Here is a 21,446-nt window from a genome sequence, read left to right as displayed (position 1 = left end):
TCTGGGTTCGTTCTCTGCCCCACAAGTGGCATTTGGGGGTTTCCAAGTCCATTTCCTGCCCCACAAGTGCAGTTTGGGTTCGTTCTCTGCCCCACAAGTGGCGTTTTAAGGGGTTCCAGATCCATTTCCTGCCCCATAAGTGCAGTTTGGGTTCGTTCTCTGCCCCATAAGTGGATTCTGGGTCCATTCTCTGCCCCACAAGTGGATTCTGGGTCCATTTCCTGCCCCACAAGTGGCGTTTCGGGCTCCTCCTCATCCGTTCGTGCCCCACAAGTGAATTTGGGGGGCTCCAAAATCTGTGGGGTGCCCCACAAGTGAACTCGGCTGCCCCATAAGCGAACTTGGGCCTCACTGGGGTCGTTTCCTGCCCCACAAGTGGATTTTTGGGTGGAAAAAGCCCGGTTTTGGGGTCAAAAGCGCGATTTTGGGGGAAAAAAGGCCCGGGTTTGGGTCTAAAAAGCGCGATTTTGGGTCTAAAACCCCCGGTTTTGGAGCTAAAAAGCCCCGATTTTGGGCATTTTCAGGTGTGGGGTTGTCCCAGAAGTGGGGTTTTGGGTGGAAAAAGCCCGATTTTGGGTCTAAATCCCCCGGTTTTGGGTGGAAAAACCCTGATTTTGGACCAAAATCCCGAATTTTGGGCCCTAAAAACCCCGATTTTGGAGCTAAAAATCCCCGATTTTGGGTCTAAATCCCCAAATTTGGGCCCTAAAACCCCCAATTTTGGAGCTAAAAATCCCCGATTTTGGGTCTAAATCCCCAAATTTGGGCCCTAAAACCCCCGATTTTGGAGCTAAAAAGCCCCGATTTTGAGGCATTTTCAGGTGTGGGGCTGTCCCAGGAGTGGATTTTTGGGTGGAAAAAGCCCGATTTTGGGTCTAAATCCCCCGATTTTGGGTGGAAAAACCTCAATTTTGGGGGTCCCTGATCTATGGGGCTGCCCCATAACTGGGTTTTTGGGTGGAAAATCCCCGATTTTGGGTCTAAAAACCTCAACTTTGGAGCTAAAAATCCCCGATTTTGGGTCTAAATCCCCAAATTGGAGCCCTAAAACCCCCGATTTTGGAGCTAAAAATCCCCGATTTTGGGTCTAAATCCCCAAATTTGGGTCTAAAACCCCCGATTTTGGAGCTAAAAAGCCCCGATTTTGGGTCTAAATCCCCAAATTTGGGTCTAAAACCCCCGATTTTGGAGCTAAAAAGCCCCGATTTTGGGCATTTTCAGGTGTGGGGTTGTCCCAGAAGTGGATTTTTGGGTGGAAAAAGCCCGATTTTGGGTCTAAAAACATCAACTTTGGAGCTAAAAAGCCCCGATTTTGGGTCTAAATCCCCAAATTTGGGTCTAAAACCCCCAATTTTGGAGCTAAAAAGCCCCAATTTTGGGGCATTTTCAGGTGTGGGGTTGTCCCAGAAGTGGGGTTTTGGGTGGAAAAAGCCCAATTTTGGGTCTAAATCCCCCGATTTTGGAGCTAAAAACCCCGATTTTGGGTCTAAAAACCCCGATTTTGGGATCCCTGATCTATGGGGCTGCCCCATAACTGGGTTTTTGGGTGGAAAATCCCCGATTTTGGGTCTAAAAACCTCAACTTTGGAGATAAAAAGCCCCAATTTTGGGGCATTTTCAGGTGTGGGGTTGTCCCAGAAGTGGGGTTTTGGGTGGAAAAAGCCCGATTTTGGGTCTAAATCCCCCGGTTTTGGGTGGAAAAACCCTGATTTTGGACCAAAATCCTGAATTTTGGGCACTAAAACCCCCAATTTTGGAGCTAAAAATCCCCGATTTTGGGTCTAAATCCCCAAATTTGGGCCCTAAAACCCCCAATTTTGGAGCTAAAAACCCCGATTTTGGGTCTAAAAACCCCGATTTTGGGATCCCTGATCTATGGGGCTGCCCCATAACTGGGTTTTTGGGTGGAAAATCCCCAATTTTGGGTCTAAAAACCTCAACTTTGGAGCTAAAAAGCCCCGATTTTTGGGTCTAAATCCCCAAATTTGAGCCCTAAAACCCCCAATTTTGGAGCCAAAAATCCCCGATTTTGGGTCTAAATCCCCAAATTTGGGTCCTAAAACCCCCAGTTTTGGAGCTAAAAATCCCCGATTTTGGGTCTAAATCCCCAAATTTGACCCCTAAAACCCCCGATTTTGGAGCTAAAAATCCCCAATTTTGGGTCTAAGTCCCCAAATTTGGGTCCTAAAACCCCCAATTTTGGAGCTAAAAAGCCCCGATTTTGGGTCTAAATCCCCAAATTTGGGTCTAAAACCCCCGATTTTGGAGCTAAAAAGCCCCGATTTTGAGGCATTTTCAGGTGTGGGGCTGTCCCAGAAGTGGATTTTTGGGTAGAAAAAGCCCAATTTTGGGTCTAAATCCCCCGATTTTGGAGCTAAAAACCCTGATTTTGGGTCTAAATCCCCCGATTTTGGGTGGAAAAACCTCAATTTTGGGGGTCCCTGATCTATGGGGCTGCCCCATAACTGGGTTTTTGGGTGGAAAATCCCCGATTTTGGGTCTAAAAACCTCAACTTTGGAGCTAAAAACCCCCGATTTTGGGTCTAAAACCCCCAATTTTGGAGCTAAAAAGCCCCGATTTTGGGGCATTTTCAGGTGTGGGGTTGTCTCAGAAGTGGGGTTTTGGGTGGAAAAAGCCCGATTTTGGGTCTAAATCCCCCGGTTTTGGGTGGAAAAACCTCAATTTTGGGGGTCCCTGATCTATGGGGCTGCCCCATAACTGGGTTTTTGGGTGGAAAATCCCCGATTTTGGGTCTAAAAACCTCAATTTTGGAGCTAAAAATCCCCAATTTTGGGTCTAAATCCCCAAATTTGGGCCCTAAAACCCCCAATTTTGGAGCTAAAAATTCCTAATTTTGGACAAATCCATCATTTTGGGTGAAAAAGCCCCAATTTTGGACCAAAATCCCGAATTTTGGGCCTTAAAACCCCCAAATTTGGAGCTAAAAATCCCCAATTTGGGGTCTAAAATCCCCAATTTTGGGTCTAAAATCCCCAATTTTGGGGCATTTACAGATGTGGGGCTGCCCCATAAGTGGATTTTGGGTGGAAAATCCCCAATTTTGGCACCTAAAAACCCCAAGTTTGGACAAAAAGCCTGGGAATTTTGGGTCTAAAAATCCCAATTTTGGGTGAAAAATCCCCGATTTTGGGTCTAAATCCCCAGTTTTGGACCCTAAAAACCCCAATTTTGGGTCTAAAAATTCCTACTTTTGGACAAATCCCCAATTTCGGGTGAAAAAACCTCAATTTCCGGTGAAAAAACCTCAGTTTTGGGCCTAAACCCCCAACTTTGGGTTAAAAAACCTCAACTTTGGGCCTAAACCCCCAACTTTGGGTCAAAAAACCTCAATTTTGGGCCTAAACCCCAGATTTCGGGTGAAAAAACCTCAACTTTGGACCAAAACCTCCAATTCTGGGTGAAAAAACCCCAATTTCAGGTCAAAAAACCTCAACTTTGGACCGAAGCCCCCAATTCTGGGTGAAAAACCCCCAATTCTGGGTTAAAAAACCTCAACTTTGGACCTAAGCCCCCAATCTTGGACCTAAACCCCCAATTTTGGGTGAAAACCCCTCAAGTTCGGGTCTAAATCCCCCATTTTCGAGTGAAAAACCCCCAATTTTGGGCCGAAAACCCCCAAATTCGGGGCAAACCCCCCCCAACTCTGCCCCTAACCCCCTAATTTTGGGGTCAAACCCCCCAATTTTGGGTCAAACCCCTCAATTTTGGGGTCAAACCCCCCAATTTTGGGTCAAACCCCTCAATTTTGAGGTCAAACCCCCCAATTTCGGGTCAAACCCCCCAATTTTGGGGTCAAACCCCTCCATTTTGAGGTCAAACCCCTCAATTTTGAGGTCAAACCCCTCAATTTCGGGGCAAACCCCCCAATTTTGAGGTCAAACCCCCCAATTTCGGGTCAAACCCCTCAATTTTGGGGTCAAACCCCTCAATTTTGGGGTCAAACCCCCCAATTTTGAGGTCAAACCCCTCAATTTTGAGGTCAAACCCCTCAATTTTGGGGTCAAACCCCCCAATTTCGGGTCAAACCCCTCAATTTTGGGGTCAAACCCCTCAATTTTGAGGTCAAACCCCTCAATTTTGAGGTCAAACCCCCCAATTTTGGGGTCAAACCCCTCCATTTTGGGGTCAAACCCCTCAATTTTGGGGTCAAACCCCCCAATTTCGGGGCCGTTTCCCCCCCCCCGGGGCAGCCCCTTTGCCCCTCCCCCCCCCCCCCAAAATTTGGGGCTCCCCTCCCCCCTCCCCCCCCCTCCCTCTGCCCCTCCCCCACCCGGGGGTGCCGGGGTTACCTCGGGGGGGGCGCCGGGGGTGGGGGAGGGGCCCCCCGGGCCGGGGGGGGGTCCCGGGTCCATGGGCGGCGCCGGCTCCGAGCTGGGGGGGGGAGGGGAGACGCGGCTGGGGGAGGGGCGGCTGCAAAGGGGGGGGGGAGGGGAGGGGGTTGGGGGGTATTTTGGGGGGATTTGGGGCATTTTGGGGGGATTTGGGGCATTTTGGGGGGATTTGGGGGGGATTTTGGGGGGATTTGGGGGGATTTGGGGGGGTCTTGGGGGGGTCTCTGTCCCATAAATCCCAATTTGGGGGGGGGTTTGGGGGGATTTTGGGGGAATTTGGGGGATTTGGGGGGATTTTGGGAGATTTTGGGGGGTTTGGGGGGGATTTTGGGGGGTTTTGAGGGGTCTCTGTCCCAAAGATCCAAAATTTGGGGGGATTTGGGGGGATTTTGGAGGAATTTGGGGCATTTTGGGGGGATTTGGGGCATTTTGGGGGGATTTGGGGGGATTTGGGGGGGTCTTGGGGGGTCTCTGTCCCATAAATCCCAATTTGGGGGGGGTTTGGGGGGATTTTGGGAGATTTTGGGGGATTTGGGGGGATTTGGGGGGAATTTTGGGGGGTCTTGGGGGGTTTTGAGGGGTCTCTGTCCCAAAGATCCAAAATTGGGGGGGATTTGGGGCATTTCAGGGGCAATTTGGGGGATTTTGGGGGATTTGGGGGGATTTGGAGGGGTCTAGGAGGAATTTGGGGGGGTCTTGGGGGGTCTCTGTCCCATAAATCCCAATTTGGGGGGGGGTTTGGGGGGATTTTGGGGGGATTTGGGGGGATTTTGAGGGGTCTCTGTCCCATAGATTCCGAATTTGGGGGGATCTGGGGAGATTTTGGGGCATTTTGGGGGAATTTGGGGGATTTTTGGGGGAATTTAGGAGATTTTCGGGGATTTTTGGGGGGTTTGGGGGAGATTTTGGGGGGATTTGGGGGGGTTTTGAGGCATTTTGGGGGGATTTGGGGGGGTCTTGGAGGAATTTGGGGGGGTCTTGGGGGGGTCTCTGTCCCATAAATCCCAATTTGGGGGGGGTTTTTGGGGAGATTTTGGGGGAATTTGGGGGGATTTTGGGGGGTTTTGAGGGGTCTCTGTGCCATAGATCCAAAATTTGGGGGGATTTGGGGAGATTTTGGGGCATTTTGGGGGAATTTGGGGGATTTTTGGGGGAATTTAGGAGATTTTCGGGGAATTTTGGGGGGTTTGGGGGGGATTTTGGGGGGATTTGGGGGGTCTTGGGGGGTTTTGAGGGGTCTCTGTCCCATAAATCTGAAATTTGGGGGGTTTTGGGGAAATTTTGGGGGGATTTTGGGGTGTTATGGGTGATTTCAGGAGGATTTTGGGGGTTTTGAGGGGATTTTGGGGGATTTGAGGGGGTTTTGAGGGATCTCTGTGCCATAGATCTGAAATTTAGGGGGATTTGGGGAGATTTTGGGGCATTTTTGGGGAATTTTGGGGGGAATTCTGGGAAATTTTGGAAGAATTTGGGGGATTTTTGGACATTTTGGGGGGTTTTGAGGGAATTTTGGGGAAATTTGGGGGGGTCTGGAGGGGTCTTGGGGGGTTTTGAGGGGTCTCTGTCCCATAAACCCCAATTTTGGGGGGATTTGGGGAGATTTTGGGGCATTTGGGGGGAATTTGGGGGATTTTTTGGGGGATTTTGGAGAGTTTTGGGGGGTTTGGGGGGGATTGGGAGGAATTTTGGGGGATTTAGGGGAGTTTGGGGGGATTTGGGGGGGTTTTGAGGGGTCTCTGTGCCATAGATCCCAAATTTGGGGAGATTTTGGGGCATTTTGGGGAAACTTAGGGGATTTTTGGGGGGATTTTGGGAAATTTTGGGCGATTTTGGGGGGATTTTGGGGAATTTTGGGGGGGTTTTGAGAGGTCTCTGTCCCATAGATCCAAAATTTGGGGGGTTTTGGGGAGATTTGGAGAGAATTTTGGGGGATTTTAGGGGAATTTAGGGGTTTTGGGGGGGATTTTGGAGAATTTCAGGGGATTTTGGGCAATTTTGGGTGGTTTGGGAGAATTTTGGGGGGATTTGGGGGGGTCTTGGAGGCTTTTGAGGAGTCTCTGCCCCTTAGATGCCAATTTTTGGGGGGATTTTGGGGCTTTTAGAGGATTTGGGGGGGATTTGGGGAAATTTGGGGGGGATTTGGGGAAATTTGGGGGGGATTTTGGGGCATTTTAGGAGGAATTTGGGTCCCGTCCATCCGAAATTTGGGGGAGGAATTGGGGAGGGGCTTCGGACCTAAAGATTTCCCATAAATTCCCAAAAAAACCCCAAATCCCCCCAAAATCTCCTCAAAATCCCCCCAAAATCCTCTCAAAATCCACCAAATCTCCCCCAAATCTCCCCGAATTCCCTCAAATACCCCCAAACCTTCCCAAAATCCGCCCAAAATCCCCTCAAATCCCCCCCAAATCCCCTCAAAACCCACAAAAGTCCCCTCAAATGCCCCAAAATTCCCCTAAATCCCCTCAAACCCCCCAAAATCCACTAAAATCCCCTCAAAATCTCCCCAACACCCCCTAAAATCCCCTAAAAATTCCCCCAAATCCGCCCAAAATCCCCTCAAATCCCCCAAAATTTCCTCAAATCCCCCCAAGATCCCCCAAAACCCCCTCAAAATCCCCCAAATCCGCTCAAAATCCCCCAAATCCCCTCAAAATCCCCCAAATCCCCTCAAAATCCCCCAAATCCCCCCAAAATCGCCTCAAAAACCCCAAAATCTCCCCAAAACCCCATCAAACCCCCCAAAATCCCCTCAAAAACCCCCAAATCCCCTCAAATTCCCCCCCAAATCCCCCCCAAATCCCCCCAAAATCCCCTCCCCATCCCCCCAAATCCCCCCCAAACCCCACCCGGGACCCCCCAAATCCCCTTTTATCCCCCCAAAATCCCCTTTTTTACCCTTTTTTACCCCTTTTCCCCCCCTTTTTCTCCCCTTTCCCCCTCCCCTCATCCCCTCCCATCCCACCCGCTGCCCCCCTCCCTCAGCCGCCGCTCCGTTTCCCGCCTCCCGCGGCCTCCCCGCGCCCCGTTTGCCCTCGGAGCCGCCCTTTCCCCCTCACTTTCCCCTCAGATTTGCCCGTTTTCGCCCGTTTTTCCCCCATTTTCCGCCCCTTTCGGGCCTCACCCCGCGCCCCCTCCCCCCCCCGCTATTGTGCGGGGCGGCCGCAGCCCGGCGGCGCCGCCATCTTGCCGCGATCCCAGCATGCCCCGCGCGCGCGCGGGAGGAGGAGCCAATGGGAGGCGGCGATTTCAGAGGGGGGCGTGGTTAAAGGGGGGTTGAGGAGCCAATCAGAGCAGAGAGGGGGCGGGGTTTGGGGGTTGAGTGATAGGTGGAAGGGGGCGTGGTTATGACTTTATAAGGGAGGGTGAGGGCGGGGCTTTGGCCAATGAGGGGTGAGGGGGCGGGGCTAAGCCCACCCTGGGGGCGGCCATATATGGGCAGGCCACGCCCACTGGCGCGCTCTGGCGCCCCCTGGTGGCGGGGACAGAGACCCCCCCCCCCCCCCCCAGACCCATTTTAGGGACCCCCCAAAAAACGACCCCAGACCCAATTGGGGACCCCCAAAAAACGACCCCAGACCCAATTGGGGACCCCCAAAAAACGACCCCAGACCCATTTTAAGGACCCCAGACCCAATTGGGGACCCCCCAAATCGACCCCAGACCCATTTTAGGGACCCCAGACCCAATTGGGGACCCCCAAAACGACCCCAGACCCATTTTAGGGACCCCAGACCCAATTGGGGACCCCCAAACGACCCCAGACCCAATTGGGGACCCCCCAAAAACGACCCCAGACCCAATTGGGGACCCCAGACCCATTTAAGGACCCCTTAAAGGACCCCACCCCCATTTTAGGGACCCCAGCCCCATTTAAGGACCCCAAAATCGACCCCAGCCCCATTTTGGGACCCCAGACCCATTTAAGGACCCCTTAAAGGACCTCAGCCCCATTTAGAGACCCCAAAATCGACCCCAGCCCCATTTTAGGACCCCCCAGCCCCATTTTAGGGACCCCAGCCCCATTTAGGGACCCCCCAACCCCATTTTAGGCCCCCCCAGACCCATTTTAGGACCCCCAGCCCCATTTAGGGACCCCCAAACCCCATTTTAGGACCCCCCAGACCCATTTTAGGGACCCCAGCCCCATTTTAAGACCCCCCAGCCCCATTTTAGGACCCCCCAGACCCATTTAGGGACCCCAAACCCCATTTTAGGGACCCCCCAGACCCATTTTAGGGACCCCAAACCCCATTTTAGGACCCCCCAGACCCATTTTAGGGACCCCAAACCCCATTTTAGGACCCCCAGCCCCATTTAGGGACCCCCAGCCCCATTTTAGGCCCCCCCAGCCCCATTTTAGGACCCCCCAGACCCATTTTAGGACCCCCCAGCCCCATTTTAGGACCCCCAGCCCCATTTTAGGGACCCCCAACCCCATTTAGGGACCCCAAACCCCATTTAGGGACCCCCAGACCCATTTTAGGACCCCCCCAGACCCATTTAGGGACCCCCAACCCCATTTTAGGACCCCCCAGACCCATTTTAGGCCCCCCCAGACCCATTTTAGGGACCCCAAACCCCATTTAGGACCCCCCAAACCCCATTTTAGGGACCCCAGCCCCATTTAGGAACCCCAAACCCCATTTTAGGGACCCCAAACCCCATTTTAGGACCCCCCAGCCCCATTTTAGGGACCCCCCAACCCCATTTGGAGCCCCCCAACCCGACCCCAGCCCCATTTCGGGACCCCTCCCCCGCTCACCTCTCCTCCTTGGGGCTCTCCCGCCGCTGCCCCTCCCCCTCCTGGCGGCACAAACCAAAATCAGCCTCCATTGGGGGGGGGGGTCCCCCGCCCCTCCCCCACCCCCTCACGTGACTCACCTGAGCCCCCCCCGCAGGTGAGGCCGGCCCGGGGGGGGAGGGGCAGCAGGAGGAGGAGGAGGAGGAGGAGGAGGAGGAGGAGGAGGAGGAAGGGGGGGAAGGGCGGGGTGGGGGAGGGGCCTCGGCGCTCAGCGAGGGGGGGAGGGGCTCCATTTCCTCGTCCTCTTCCTCCTTTTTCGGCCCCTCCCCCTCTTCCGGAAGCCCCTCCCCCTTTGCTGGCCCCGCCCCCTGTTGGGGGAGGGGGGGAGGGGAGGGGCTGCGGCCGCCAGGGGGCGCTGCGGCGGGGGAGGCCTCGCTAGGGGGCGCCGTCTGCGCGGGCACTTCCTGTTCCCGCCCTTCCTCTTGTCTCTCCTCCACTTCCGGGTTCGGCTCCTCCACTTCCGGTTTGGGCTCTTCCTCTTCCGGCTTTGACTCCGCCTCTTCCTGCTTTGACTCCGCCTCTTCCGGTTTGGCGGTTGTTACTTCCGGGTTAGGCCCCGCCTCTTCCTGTTGTTGTTTTGGGGCTTTTTCGGGCGTTTTTGGGGTTTCTTCCTCGTCTTCCTCCTCGTCCTCTTCCTCCTCGTCCTCCTCTTCCTCCTCCTCCTCCTCCTCCTCCTCCTCGGCCGCTCCCGAGTGGGGGGCGGGGCGGCGGCGGCCGGCGCGGGGGGCGGGGCCGAGCTCGGGGGCGGGGTCGGGGGGCGGAGCCGAGCGGGTCTGAGGTGGGGGAGGGGAGAGGGGGGAAATTTGGGGGGGAACAAATGGGAAAATCAGAAAAAAGGAGGAATTTCGCACCAAAAACGGAGGCAATTGACCCGAAAATGAGGGAATTGCGCCCGAAAATGGGGGAATTGTACCCCAAAATGGAGGAATTTAACCCAAAATGGGGAAATTCTACCCAAAAATGGGGAAAATTGCCCCAAAATGGAGGAATTAAACCCAAAAATGGAGCAGTTTAACACAAAATGGAGGAATTTCACCCAAAAATTGGGGAAATCGACCCAAAAATGAGGAAATCGACCCAAAAATAGGGAAATTCGCCCCAAAATCGAGGAATTTAACCTTAAAATGGAGGAAGTTCACCCAAAAATGGAGGAATTTCACCCAAAAATGGGGGAAATCGACCCAAAAATGGGGAAATTCGCCCCAAAATGGAGGAATTTAACCCTAAAATGGAGGAATTTCACCCAAAATGGAGGAATTTCACCCAAAAATGGGGGAAATCAACCCAAAAATGATTAAATTGACCCAAAAATGGGGAAATTCACCCCAAAATGGAGGAATTTAACCCTAAAATGGAGGAATTTCACCCAAAATGGAGGAATTTCACCCAAAAAAGGGGGATAATCAACCCAAAAATGAGGAAATTGACCCAAAAATGGGGAAATTCACCCCAAAATGGAGGAATTTCACCCAAAATGGAGGAATTTCACTCAAAAATGGGGAAAATTGCCCAAAATGGAGGAATTTCACCCAAAAATGGGAAATTTCCACCCAAAAGTGGGGAAATTCACCAAATATGGCAAAGTTTGCCCAAAAATGGGGGATTTTGATTGAAAATGAGGGAATTTCCCCCGAAAATGGGGGAATTCTGCCCAAAAATGGAGCAATTTAACCCAAAAATGGAGGAATTTAACCCAAAATAGAGGAATTTCACCCAAAATGGGGAAATTCTACCCAAAAATGGGGAAATCGACCCAGAAATGGGGGAATTTGCCCAAAATGGAGGGATTTCAGCCAAAATGGGGAAATCGATGCAAAAATGGGAAATTTCCACCCAAAAATGGGGAAAATTCACCCAAAAATGAAGAAATTCCAACACAAATGGGGAAATTCCACCCAAAATGAGAAAATTTGCCCAAAATGGAGGAATTTAACCCTAAAATGGGGGAAATTCTACCCAAAAATGGGGGAATTTGCCCCAAAATTGAGGAATTTCACCCAAAAATGAGGAAATCGACCCAAACAATGGGAAATTTCCATGCAAAAATGGGGAAATTCACCCCAAATTGGAGGAATTTAACCCAAAATGGAGGAATTTCACCCAAAATGAGGAAATCAACCCCAAAATGGGGAAAATTCACCCAAAAATGAAGAAATTCCAACACAAATGGGGAAATTCCACCAAAATGGGAAAATTTGCCCAAAATGGAAGAATTTTGGCTGAAAAAGGCAGAAATCGACCCAAAAATGGGGAATTTCCACCCAAAGTGGGGAAATTCACCAAATATGACAAAACCTCCCAAAATTAAACCAAAAAAACCCCAACATTTAACAAAAAACCCCAAAATCCAACAAAACCCCCTAAATGAACCAAAATCCCCCAAATTAAACGAAAAAACTAAAAAACAAACCAAAAAAGTCCCAAAATTACCCCAAACCCCCAAAATTAAACTAAAACCCCCAAAATTAAACAAAACCTCCCAAAATTAAAACAACGCCAAAATTAAGCAAAAACCCCAAATTAAACCAAAAACCCCCAAAATTCAACCAAAACCCCGAAAATTTAACAGAAACCCCCAAAATTAACCAAAAACCCCAAAATTAAAGGAAAAAACTAAAAAATAAACCAAAAAAATCCCAAATCAACTAAAAACCCCAAATTAAACCAAAAAAACCCCAAAATTGAACCAAAAACCCCCAAATTAAACCAAAAAAACCCCAAAAAAATCACAAGAAAATCCAGTAAAACGAAAGAAAAAACTCAAAATGAACCAAAAAAAACCCCCAAAATCCCAAGAATTCCACTCAAAAACCCCAACATTCACAAAAAACCCCAAAATTAACCAAAAAACCCCAAATTAAACCAAAAAAAACCAAAAAATGACAAGAAAATCCCAAAAAATGAACCAAAAACCCCCAAAATGAACCAAAAAAACCCCAAAAATCAACCAAAAAACCCCCCCCAAAAAATCACAAGAAAATCCCAAAAAACGAAAGAAAAACCCCAAAATGAACCAAAAAACCCCCAAAATCCCTGGAATTCCCCTCCAAAACCCCAAAATGAACCAAAAACCCCAAAATGAACCAAAAATCCCAAAATGAAAGAAAAACCCCAATTTAAACCAAAAAAAACCCCCCAAAAATCACAAGAAAAAAACCCCAAAAAATCACAAGAAAATCCCAAAAAACGAAAGAAAAACCCCAAAATCCCAAGAATTCCCCTCAAAAACCCCAAAATGAACCAAAAAACCCCAAAATTAACCAAAAACCCCAAATTAAACCAAAAAAACCCAAAAAAATATCACAAGAAAATCACGAAAAACAAAAGAAAAACCCCAAATTTAAACCAAAAAACCCCAAAAAATCACAAGAAAATCCCCAAAAAACCAAAGAAAAACCCCAAAACGAACCCAAAAAAACCCCCCAAAATCCCTGGAATTCCCCTCCAAAACCCCAAAATGAACCAAAAAACCCAAAATGAACCAAAAAAACCCCAAAATGAAAGAAAAACCCCAATTTAAACCAAAAAAAAAACCCAAAAAATCACAAGAAAATCCAAAAAAATGAACCGAGAACCCCAAAATGAACCAAAAAAACCCCAAAAATAAACCAAAAAAAAACCCCAAAAAATCACAAGAAAATCCCAAAAAACGAAAGAAAAACCCCAAAATCCCTGGAATTCCCCTCAAAAACCCCAAAATGAACCAAAAAACCCCAAAAGGAACCAAAAACCCCAAATTAAACCAAAAAAACCCCCAAAAAATCACAAGAAAATCACGAAAAACGAAAGAAAAACCCCAAAATCCCTGGAATTCCCCTCAAAAACCCCAAATTAAACCAAAAACCCCAAAATGAACCAAAAAAACCCCAAATTAAACCAAAAATACCCCCAAAAAATCACAAGAAAATCCCAAAAAAATCACAAGAAAATCCCAAAAAACGAAAGAAAAACCTCAAAATCCCTAGAAGTCCCCTTAAAAACCCCAAAAGGAACCAAAAAACCCCAAAAGGAACCAAAAAACCCCAAATTAAACCAAAAAAACCCCAAAAAATCACAAGAAAATCCCAAAAAACGAAAGAAAAACCCCAAAATGAACCAAAAAAAAAACCCCAAAAAATCACAAGAAAATCCCAAAAAACCAAAGAAAAACCCCAAAACGAACCCAAAAAAACCCCCCAAAATCCCTGGAATTCCCCTCCAAAACCCCAAATTAAACCAAAAACCCCAAAATGAACCAAAAACCCCAAAATGAACCAAAAAAAACCCAAAAAAATCACAAGAAAATCCCAAAAAAATGAACCGAGAACCCCAAAATGAACCAAAAAAAACCCCAAAAAATCACAAGAAAATCCCCAAAAAACCAAAGCAAAACCCCAAAACGAACCCAAAAAAACCCCCCCAAAACCCCTGGAATTCCCCTCCGAAAGCCCCCAAATTCCCTTCCAAATCCCCAAATTGCCCAAAACCCCAGAAATTTGCCCCAAACCTCCGCGGAACGGCCCCTCCTCACCGCCCTGCGCCGCTCCCTCCTGGCCGCTCCTTCCTCCTCCTCCTCCTCCTCCTCCTCCTCCCCCGGCTCCTCCGGCGCCGCTGCTGACAAAAAGGAGCAGTTCCAGGGCGGGTGCTTTTTGGGGTGAATTCCGGCGCTTTTGGGGTCGTTGCCGGCGCTTTTTGGGGTGAATTCCGGCGGTTTTGGGGTCTCACCGTGAGCCTCGGGGGGGTCCCGGCGCTGCTGGAGCAGCTCCTGCTGTTTCTCCAGGTACTGCTTGATGAAGCTGTTCTGGCCCATGGCCTCGCCCATCTGGGGACAAAAGGGACAATTTTGGGATTTTTGGGATCCTTTTGGGATTTTTGGGGAATTTTTTCCCATTTTTGGCGATTTTTCTGCAATTTTTCCGGGATTTTTTTCGCGCTTTTTTCGCTTTTTTTTCCCCTTTTTTCGCTTTTTTTCCGGGATTTTACGGGGTCTGGGTGGTGTCCAGCAAAGCTGTTCTGCCCCAAAATGAGAATTCCCAAATTTTTGGAATTGTTTTGGGATTTTTGGGAATTTTTTCCCCTTTTTTGGGAATTTTTGGAGGTTTTTTCACAATTTTTTTGCATTTTTTTCCCATTTTTTCCACCAATTTATGGGGTCTGGGTGGTGTCCTCTGAAGCTGTTCTGAGCAAAAATGACCCAAAATGGGAATTCCCAAAGTTTTGGGAGCATTTTGGGATTTTGGGGAATTTTTTCCCATTTTGGGGGGATTTTTTTGCATTTTTTCGCTTATTTTTGCACTTTTTTCCCATTTTTTCCACCAATTTATGGGGTCTGGGTGGTGTCCAGCAAAGCTGTTCTGCCCCAAAATGAGAATTCCCAAATTTTTGGAATTGTTTTGGGATTTTTGGGAATTTTTTCCCATTTTTTAGGAATTTTTGGAGGTTTTTTCACAACTTTTTTGCATTTTTTTTGCATTTTTTAAGCCTTTTTTCCATTTTTTCCACCAATTTATGGGGTCTGGGTGGTGTCCAGCAAAACTGTTCTGCCCCAAAATGAGAATTCCCAAATTTTTGGAATTGTTTTGGGATTTTTGGGAATTTTTTCCCATTTTTTAGGAATTTTTGGAGGTTTTTTCACAACTTTTTTGCGGTTTTTTTTTCATTTTTTTCCCATTTTTTCCATTTTTTCCACCAATTTATGGGGTCTGGGTGGTGTCCAGCAAAGCTGTTCTGCCCCAAAATGAGAATTCCCAAATTTTTGGAATTGTTTTGGGATTTTTGGGAATTTTTTCCCATTTTTTAGGAATTTTTGGAGGTTTTTTCACAATTTTTTTGCATTTTTTTGCATTTTTTTCCCATTTTTTCCACCAATTTATGGGGTCTGGGTGGTGTCCAGCAAAGCTGTTCTGCCCCAAAATGAGAATTCCCAAATTTTTGGAATTATTTTGGGATTTTTGGGAATTTTTTCCCATTTTTGGGGGATTTTTTTTGCATTTTTTTCGCTTTTTTTGTGCATTTTTTTCCCATTTTTTCCATTTTTTCCACCAATTTAGGGGGTCTGGGTGGTGTCCTCTGAACCTGTTCCACCCCATCTGCCCCAAAATGGGAATTCCCAAAGTTTTGGAGCGTTTTGGGATTTTGGGAATTTTTTCCCATTTTTGTGGAATTTTTTTTGCAATTTTTTCTCATTTTTTCACTTTTTTTTTGCATTGTTTCCCCATTTTTTTCCCATTTTTTCTGGGATTTTACAGAGTCTGGGTGGTGTCCTCTGAAGCTGTTCTGCCCAAAAATGACCCAAAATGGGAATTCCCAAATTTTTAGGATCATTTTGAGATTTTTGGGAATTTTTTCCCATTTTTGGGGGGTTTTTTTTGCATTTTTTTCGCTTTTTTTCGCGCTTTTTTTTGCATTTTTTTCCCATTTTTTCCACCAATTTATGGGGTCTCGGTGGTGGCTTCTGAAGTTTTTCCACTCCATATGCCCCAAAATGGGAATTCCCAAATTTTGGGGAGCATTTCGGAAATTTTGGGAATTTTTTCCCATTTTTTGGGATTTTTTTTGCTGTTTTTTCCCTTTTTTTTTGGTTTTCTTTTCTGCACTTTTTTCCCATTTTTTTCCCCATTCTCTCTCATTTTTTCCAGCATTTTACAAGGCCTGGATGGTGTCCAGTGAAAAATGGGAATTCCCAAATTTTTGGGATCATTTCAGATTTTTTGGGGGAATTTTTTACAATTTTTTGGGAATTTTTTTGCATTTTTTTCCCAATTTTTTTTGCTCTTTTTTTCCATTTTTTCCACCAATTTATGGGGTCTGGGTGGTGTCCTCTGAATCTGTTCTGCCCCAAAATGCCTCAAAAATGAGAATTCCCAAATTTCTGGGATCACTTTGGATTTTTTGGGAAATTTTTCCCCATTTTTTCCCTCCTTTTTTTGGGTGAATTTCGGGGGATTTTGGGTCTCACCTGGGAGTTGGGCTGGAAGGTGGGGTGGGGGCTCGAGTGCTTCTGGAGGTTCTCCAACATCAGCGCCTGAATTTGGGGGGATTTAGGGAAATTTAGCCCTTCCAAAAATCATATTTTTTATTAATTTAATCTTTCAAACCCCTCCCGCCCACAAAATCCCTGTATTTCTCCCCAAAACCCCCGAAATTTGCCCAAAATCCACCAGAACGGCACCAAAACCCAACATTGCTGACCCAAATTGACCCAAAAACTCCGATTTTTGCCTCAAATCCCCTCACAAAATGCCCAAAATTGGCATTTTTGCCTCAAATTCCCCTCACAAAATGCCCAAAACCTCCCAATTTTGGCCTCAAATCCCTCACAAAGTGCCCCAAATTGGCATTTTTGCCTCAAATCCCCACACAAAGCACCCAAAATTGACATTTTTGCCTCAAATCCCCACACAAAGTGCCCAAAAATGCCATTTTTGCCTCAAATCCCCTCACAAAGTGCCCAAAATTGGCATTTTTGCCTCAAATCCCCTCACAAAGTGCCCAAAATTGACATTTTTGCCTCAAATCCCCTCATAAAGTGCTCAAAACTGAGATTTTTGCCTCAAATCCCCTCACAAAATGCCCAAAATCGGCATTTTTGCCTCAAATCCCCTCACAAAGTGCCCAAAATTGCCATTTTCGCCTCAAATCCCCTCACAAAATGCCCAAAATTGACATTTTTGCCTCAAATCTCCTCACAAAGTGCCCAAAATTGACATTTTTGCCTCAAATCCCCTCACAAAGTGCCCAAAATTGCCAATTTTGCCTCAAACCCCTCACAAAGTGCCCAAAATTGACATTTTTGCCTCAAATCCCCTCACAAAGTGCCCAAAATTGACATTTTTGCCTCAAATCCCCTCACAAAGTGCCCAAAATTGGCATTTTTGCCTCAAATCTCCTCACAAAGTGCCCAAAATTGACATTTTTGCCTCAAATCCCCTCACAAAGTGCCCAAAATTGACATTTTTGGCCTCAAATCCCCTCACAAAGTGCCCAAAATTGCCATTTTTCGCCTCAAATCCCCTCACAAAGTGCCCAAAATTGACATTTTTGCCTCAAATCCCCTCACAAAGTGCCCAGAATTGCCATTTTTGCCCCAAATCCCCTCACAGAGTGCCCAAAATTGGCATTTTTGCCTCAAATCCCCTCGCAAAGTGCCCAAAATTGACATTTTTGCCTCAAATCCCCTCACAAAGTGCTCAAAATTGCCATTTTTGCCTCAAATCCCCCCATAAAGTGCCCAAAATTGCCAATTTTGCCTCAAACCCCTCACAAAGCGCCCAAAAATGCCATTTTTGCCTCAAATCGCTTCACAAAATACCCAAAATTGCCATTTTTGCCTCAAATCCCCTCACAAAGTGCCCAAAATTGCCATTTTTGCCTCAAATCCCCACACAAAGTGCTCAAAATTGGCATTTTTGCCTCAAATCCCCTCACAAAGTGCCCAGAATTGACATTTTTGCCTCAAATCTCCTCACAAAGTGCCCAAAATTGGCATTTTTGCCTCAAATCCCCTCACAAAGTGCTCAAAATTGGCATTTTTGCCCCAAATCCCCTCACAGAGTGCCCCAAATTGGCATTTTTGCCTCAAATCTCCTCACAAAGTGCCCAAAATTGACATTTTTGCCTCAAATCCCCTCACAAAGTGCCCAAAATTGACATTTTTGCCTCAAATCCCCTCATAAAGTGCTCAAAACTGAGATTTTTGCCTCAAATCCCCTCACAAAATGCCCAAAATCGGCATTTTTGCCTCAAATCCCCTCACAAAGTGCCCAAAATTGACATTTTTGCCTCAAATCCTCTCACAAAGTGCCCAAAATTGACATTTTTGCCTCAAATCCCCCCATAAAGTGCCCAAAATTGGCATTTTTGCCTCAAACCCCCTCACAAAGTGCCCAGAATTGACATTTTTGCCTCAAATCCCCTCATAAACTGCTCAAAACTGAGATTTTTGCCTCAAATCCCCTCACAAAGTGCCCAAAAATGGGACTTTTGCCTCAAATCCCCCCTCACAAAGTGCCCAAAATTGCCATTTTCGCCTCAAATCCCCTCACAAACTGCCCAAAATTGCCATTTTTGCCTCAAATCCCCTCACAAAGTGCCCAAAATTGGCTTTTTTTCACACAAATTGCCTCAAACCAGCAACAAAATCAGGATTTTTGCCTCAAAACCCCCCAAAACCAGCGACTTTCACCTCAAATCCCCTCAGAAACACCTGAAAAATGAGGATTTACCCTCAAATCGCCTCAGCTCTTCCCTCAAACTCACAAAAATCGCCACTTTTACCTCAAATTGCCTCAGAATTTCCCTGGAATTCACCGAAATCATCGCTTTTACTCCAAATCCCCTCACTTTGACCCCAAATCCCCTCACTTTGACCCCAAATCCCCTCACTTTGACGCCAAATCCCCTCACTTTTAACCCCAAACCCCTCACTTTTACCCCAAATCCACTTTTACCTCAAATCCCTCACTTTTACCCCAACTCGAGTTTTAACCCAAATCCCTTTACTTTTACCCCAAATCCCTCACTTTTACCCCAAATCCCTCACTTTTAACCCCAAATCCCCTCACTTTTAACCCCAAACCCCTCACTTTTAACCCCAACTCCACTTTTAACCCCAAACCCCTCACTTTTACCCCAAACCCCTCACTTTTAACCCCAACTCCACTTTTAACCCCAAATCCCTCACTTTTACCCCAAATCCCCTCACTTTTAACCCCAAACCCCTCACTTTTAACCCCAACTCCACTTTCACCCCAAACCCCTCACTTTTAACCCCAAACCCCTCACTTTTAACCCCAACTCCACTTTTACCCCAAATCCCTTTACTTTCACCCCAAATCCCTCACTTTTAACCCCAAACCCCTCACTTTTTACCCCAAACCCCTCACTTTTTACCCCAAACCCCTCACTTTTAACCCCAAACCCCTCACTTTTAACCCCAACTCCACTTTCACCCCAAACCCCTCACTTTTTACCCCAACTCCACTTTTACCCCAAACCCCTCACTTTTTACCCCAAACCCCTCACTTTTAACCCCAAATCCCCTCACTTTTAACCCCAAAACCCCTCACTTTTAACCCCAAAACCCCTCACTTTTAACCCCAACTCCACTTTCACCCCAAACCCCTCACTTTTACCCCAAATTCTCTCACTTTTAACCCCAAAACCCCTCACTTTTAACCCCAACTCCACTTTTACCCCAAATCCCTTTACTTTCACCCCAAACCCCTCACTCTTAACCCCAACTCCACTTTTACCCCAAACCCCTCACTTTTTACCCCAAACCCCTCACTTTTTACCCCAAACCCCTCACTTTCACCCCAAACCCCTCACTTTTAACCCCAAACCCCTCACTTTTAACCCCAACTCCACTTTCACCCCAAACCCCTCACTTTTTACCCCAACTCCACTTTTACCCCAAACCCCTCACTTTTTACCCCAAACCCCTCACTTTTAACCCCAAATCCCCTCACTTTTAACCCCAAAACCCCTCACTTTTAACCCCAACTCCACTTTCACCCCAAACCCCTCACTTTTACCCCAAATTCTCTCACTTTTAACCCCAAAACCCCTCACTCTTAACCCCAACTCCACTTTTACCCCAAACCCCTCACTTTTTACCCCAAACCCCTCACTTTTTACCCCAAACCCCTCACTTTCACCCCAAACCCCTCACTTTTTACCCCAAACCCCTCACTTTTAACCCCAACTCCACTTTTACCCCAAATCCCTTTACTTTCACCCCAAATCCCTCACTTTTAACCCCAAACCCCTCACTTTTACCCCAAACCCCTCACTTTTTACCCCAAACCCCTCACTTTTACCCTAAACCCCTCACTTTTAACCCCAACTCCACTTTCACCCCAAACCCCTCACTTTTTACCCCAAACCCCTCACTTTTACCCCAAATCCCTCACTTTTAACCCCAACTCCACTTTTACCCCAAATCCCTTTACTTTCACCCCAAATCCCTCACTTTTAACCCCAAACCCCTCACTTTTTACCCCAAACCCCTCACTTTTAACCCCAAACCCCTCACTTTTAACCCCAACTCCACTTTTACCCCAAATCTCTTTACTTTTACCCCAAACCCCTCACTTTCACCCCAAACCCCTCACTTTTAACCCCAAACCCCTCACTTTTAACCCCAAACCCCTCACTTTTAACCCCAACTCCACTTTTACCCCAAACCCCTCACTTTTAACCCCAAATCCCCTCACTTTTAACCCCAAACCCCTCACTTTTAACCCCAACTCCACTTTTACCCCAAATCCCTCACTTTTAACCCCAAATTCCCTCACTTTTAACCCCAAACCCCTCACTTTTAACCCCAACTCCACTTTTACCCCAAATCCCTCACTTTCACCCCAAACCCCTCACTTTTTACCCCAAACCCCTCACTTTTTACCCCAAACCCCTCACTTTCACCCCAAACCCCCCCTTTCCCACCCCAAATCTCCCCCAACCCCCCTCACGCCCTTCCCGCCAAAACCCCTCCCCTCACAACTCCTCACCCCACCCCCCACCCCCCCTCCTTCCCACCTCCAGCGCTCCCAAAACCGCCTTTTTTCACCCCAAATCTCTCCTCACCCCCCCCCCCCTCCCCTCACGCGTTGGCGGGAAAATCCTGAGGGGAACCTTCCCCCCCCTCCCCCCCCCCCTCCCCTCACCTCACGCTGCCCTTCCCGCGCATGCGCCGCCATTTTCCCGCCCTCACCGCCCCCCCCCTCCCCTCACAGCCTCCCCTCACGGCGGCCTCTCCCCCCCGCCGCCGCCGCCGCCGCCGCTCCCGCCGCCGCTCCGGACCGGGGAATCTCCGCTCACCCCTCGCAGCCGCTTGATCAGGGCGCTCTTCTGGCCGCTCTTGGCGAGTCCCCGCTGCTCCAGGGCCGCTTTGAGGTCGGCGACGCGGAGCAGATGCAGCGGCCGCCCGTCCAGAGTCACCTCCTCCCCGTCCGCCATCTTGGTGTGGCGCCGCTTGCGCTACGCCTTCGGCCGCTTCCGGACGTGGCTTCGGCAACTTCCGCGCGCCTCCTTCGGGTGTTTCCGATACTCGCTCGGAGCTTTTCGGTTCTTCCCGTTGGGTTTCTTCGGGTGTTTCCGGTTGTTCTCGGCGTTTTCATTCGGGTGGGGGAACTTCCGGAAAGCGTTCGGGTATCTTCGGAAAGCTTCGTGGATTTCCGTGAGGAAGCTCGGCGGTTTCCGTGAGAAAGTTCGGGGGAATTCCCCGTAAAAAAAAAAAAAAAAAAAAAAAAATTAAAAAATTCGGGGAAAAAAAAAAAAAACCGGCGGAAAATTCCCGGGATTCTTTTAT

The 21,446-nt window shown here is 48.0% G+C and overlaps 1 protein-coding gene across 1 annotated transcript in view; it reads right to left on the bottom strand.

The window, feature by feature from the left end:
* LOC309585816 (uncharacterized protein) overlaps positions 1-21,223 on the bottom strand; it is a gene marked incomplete at its 3' end in the record, with an annotated part of 56,291 nt that extends 35,068 nt beyond the window's left edge. The window contains 7 exon segments of the mRNA XM_082303661.1: positions 4,312-4,393; positions 9,119-9,159; positions 9,238-9,930; positions 13,644-13,750; positions 13,862-13,958; positions 16,095-16,160; positions 20,957-21,223. Of these exon segments, the coding sequence (XP_082159787.1) occupies positions 4,312-4,393; positions 9,119-9,159; positions 9,238-9,930; positions 13,644-13,750; positions 13,862-13,958; positions 16,095-16,160; positions 20,957-21,094 (1,224 nt within the window).
* Between the last annotated feature and the right edge of the window lie 223 nt (positions 21,224-21,446).

Source organism: Coloeus monedula (assembly GCF_965178545.1).
Source record: "Coloeus monedula genome assembly, contig: HAP1_SCAFFOLD_472, whole genome shotgun sequence".
NCBI classification, from domain to species: domain Eukaryota; kingdom Metazoa; phylum Chordata; class Aves; order Passeriformes; family Corvidae; genus Coloeus; species Coloeus monedula.
Note: the sequence above shows the minus strand (reverse complement) of the source record. Positions and strands in the feature narration are given on the sequence as shown.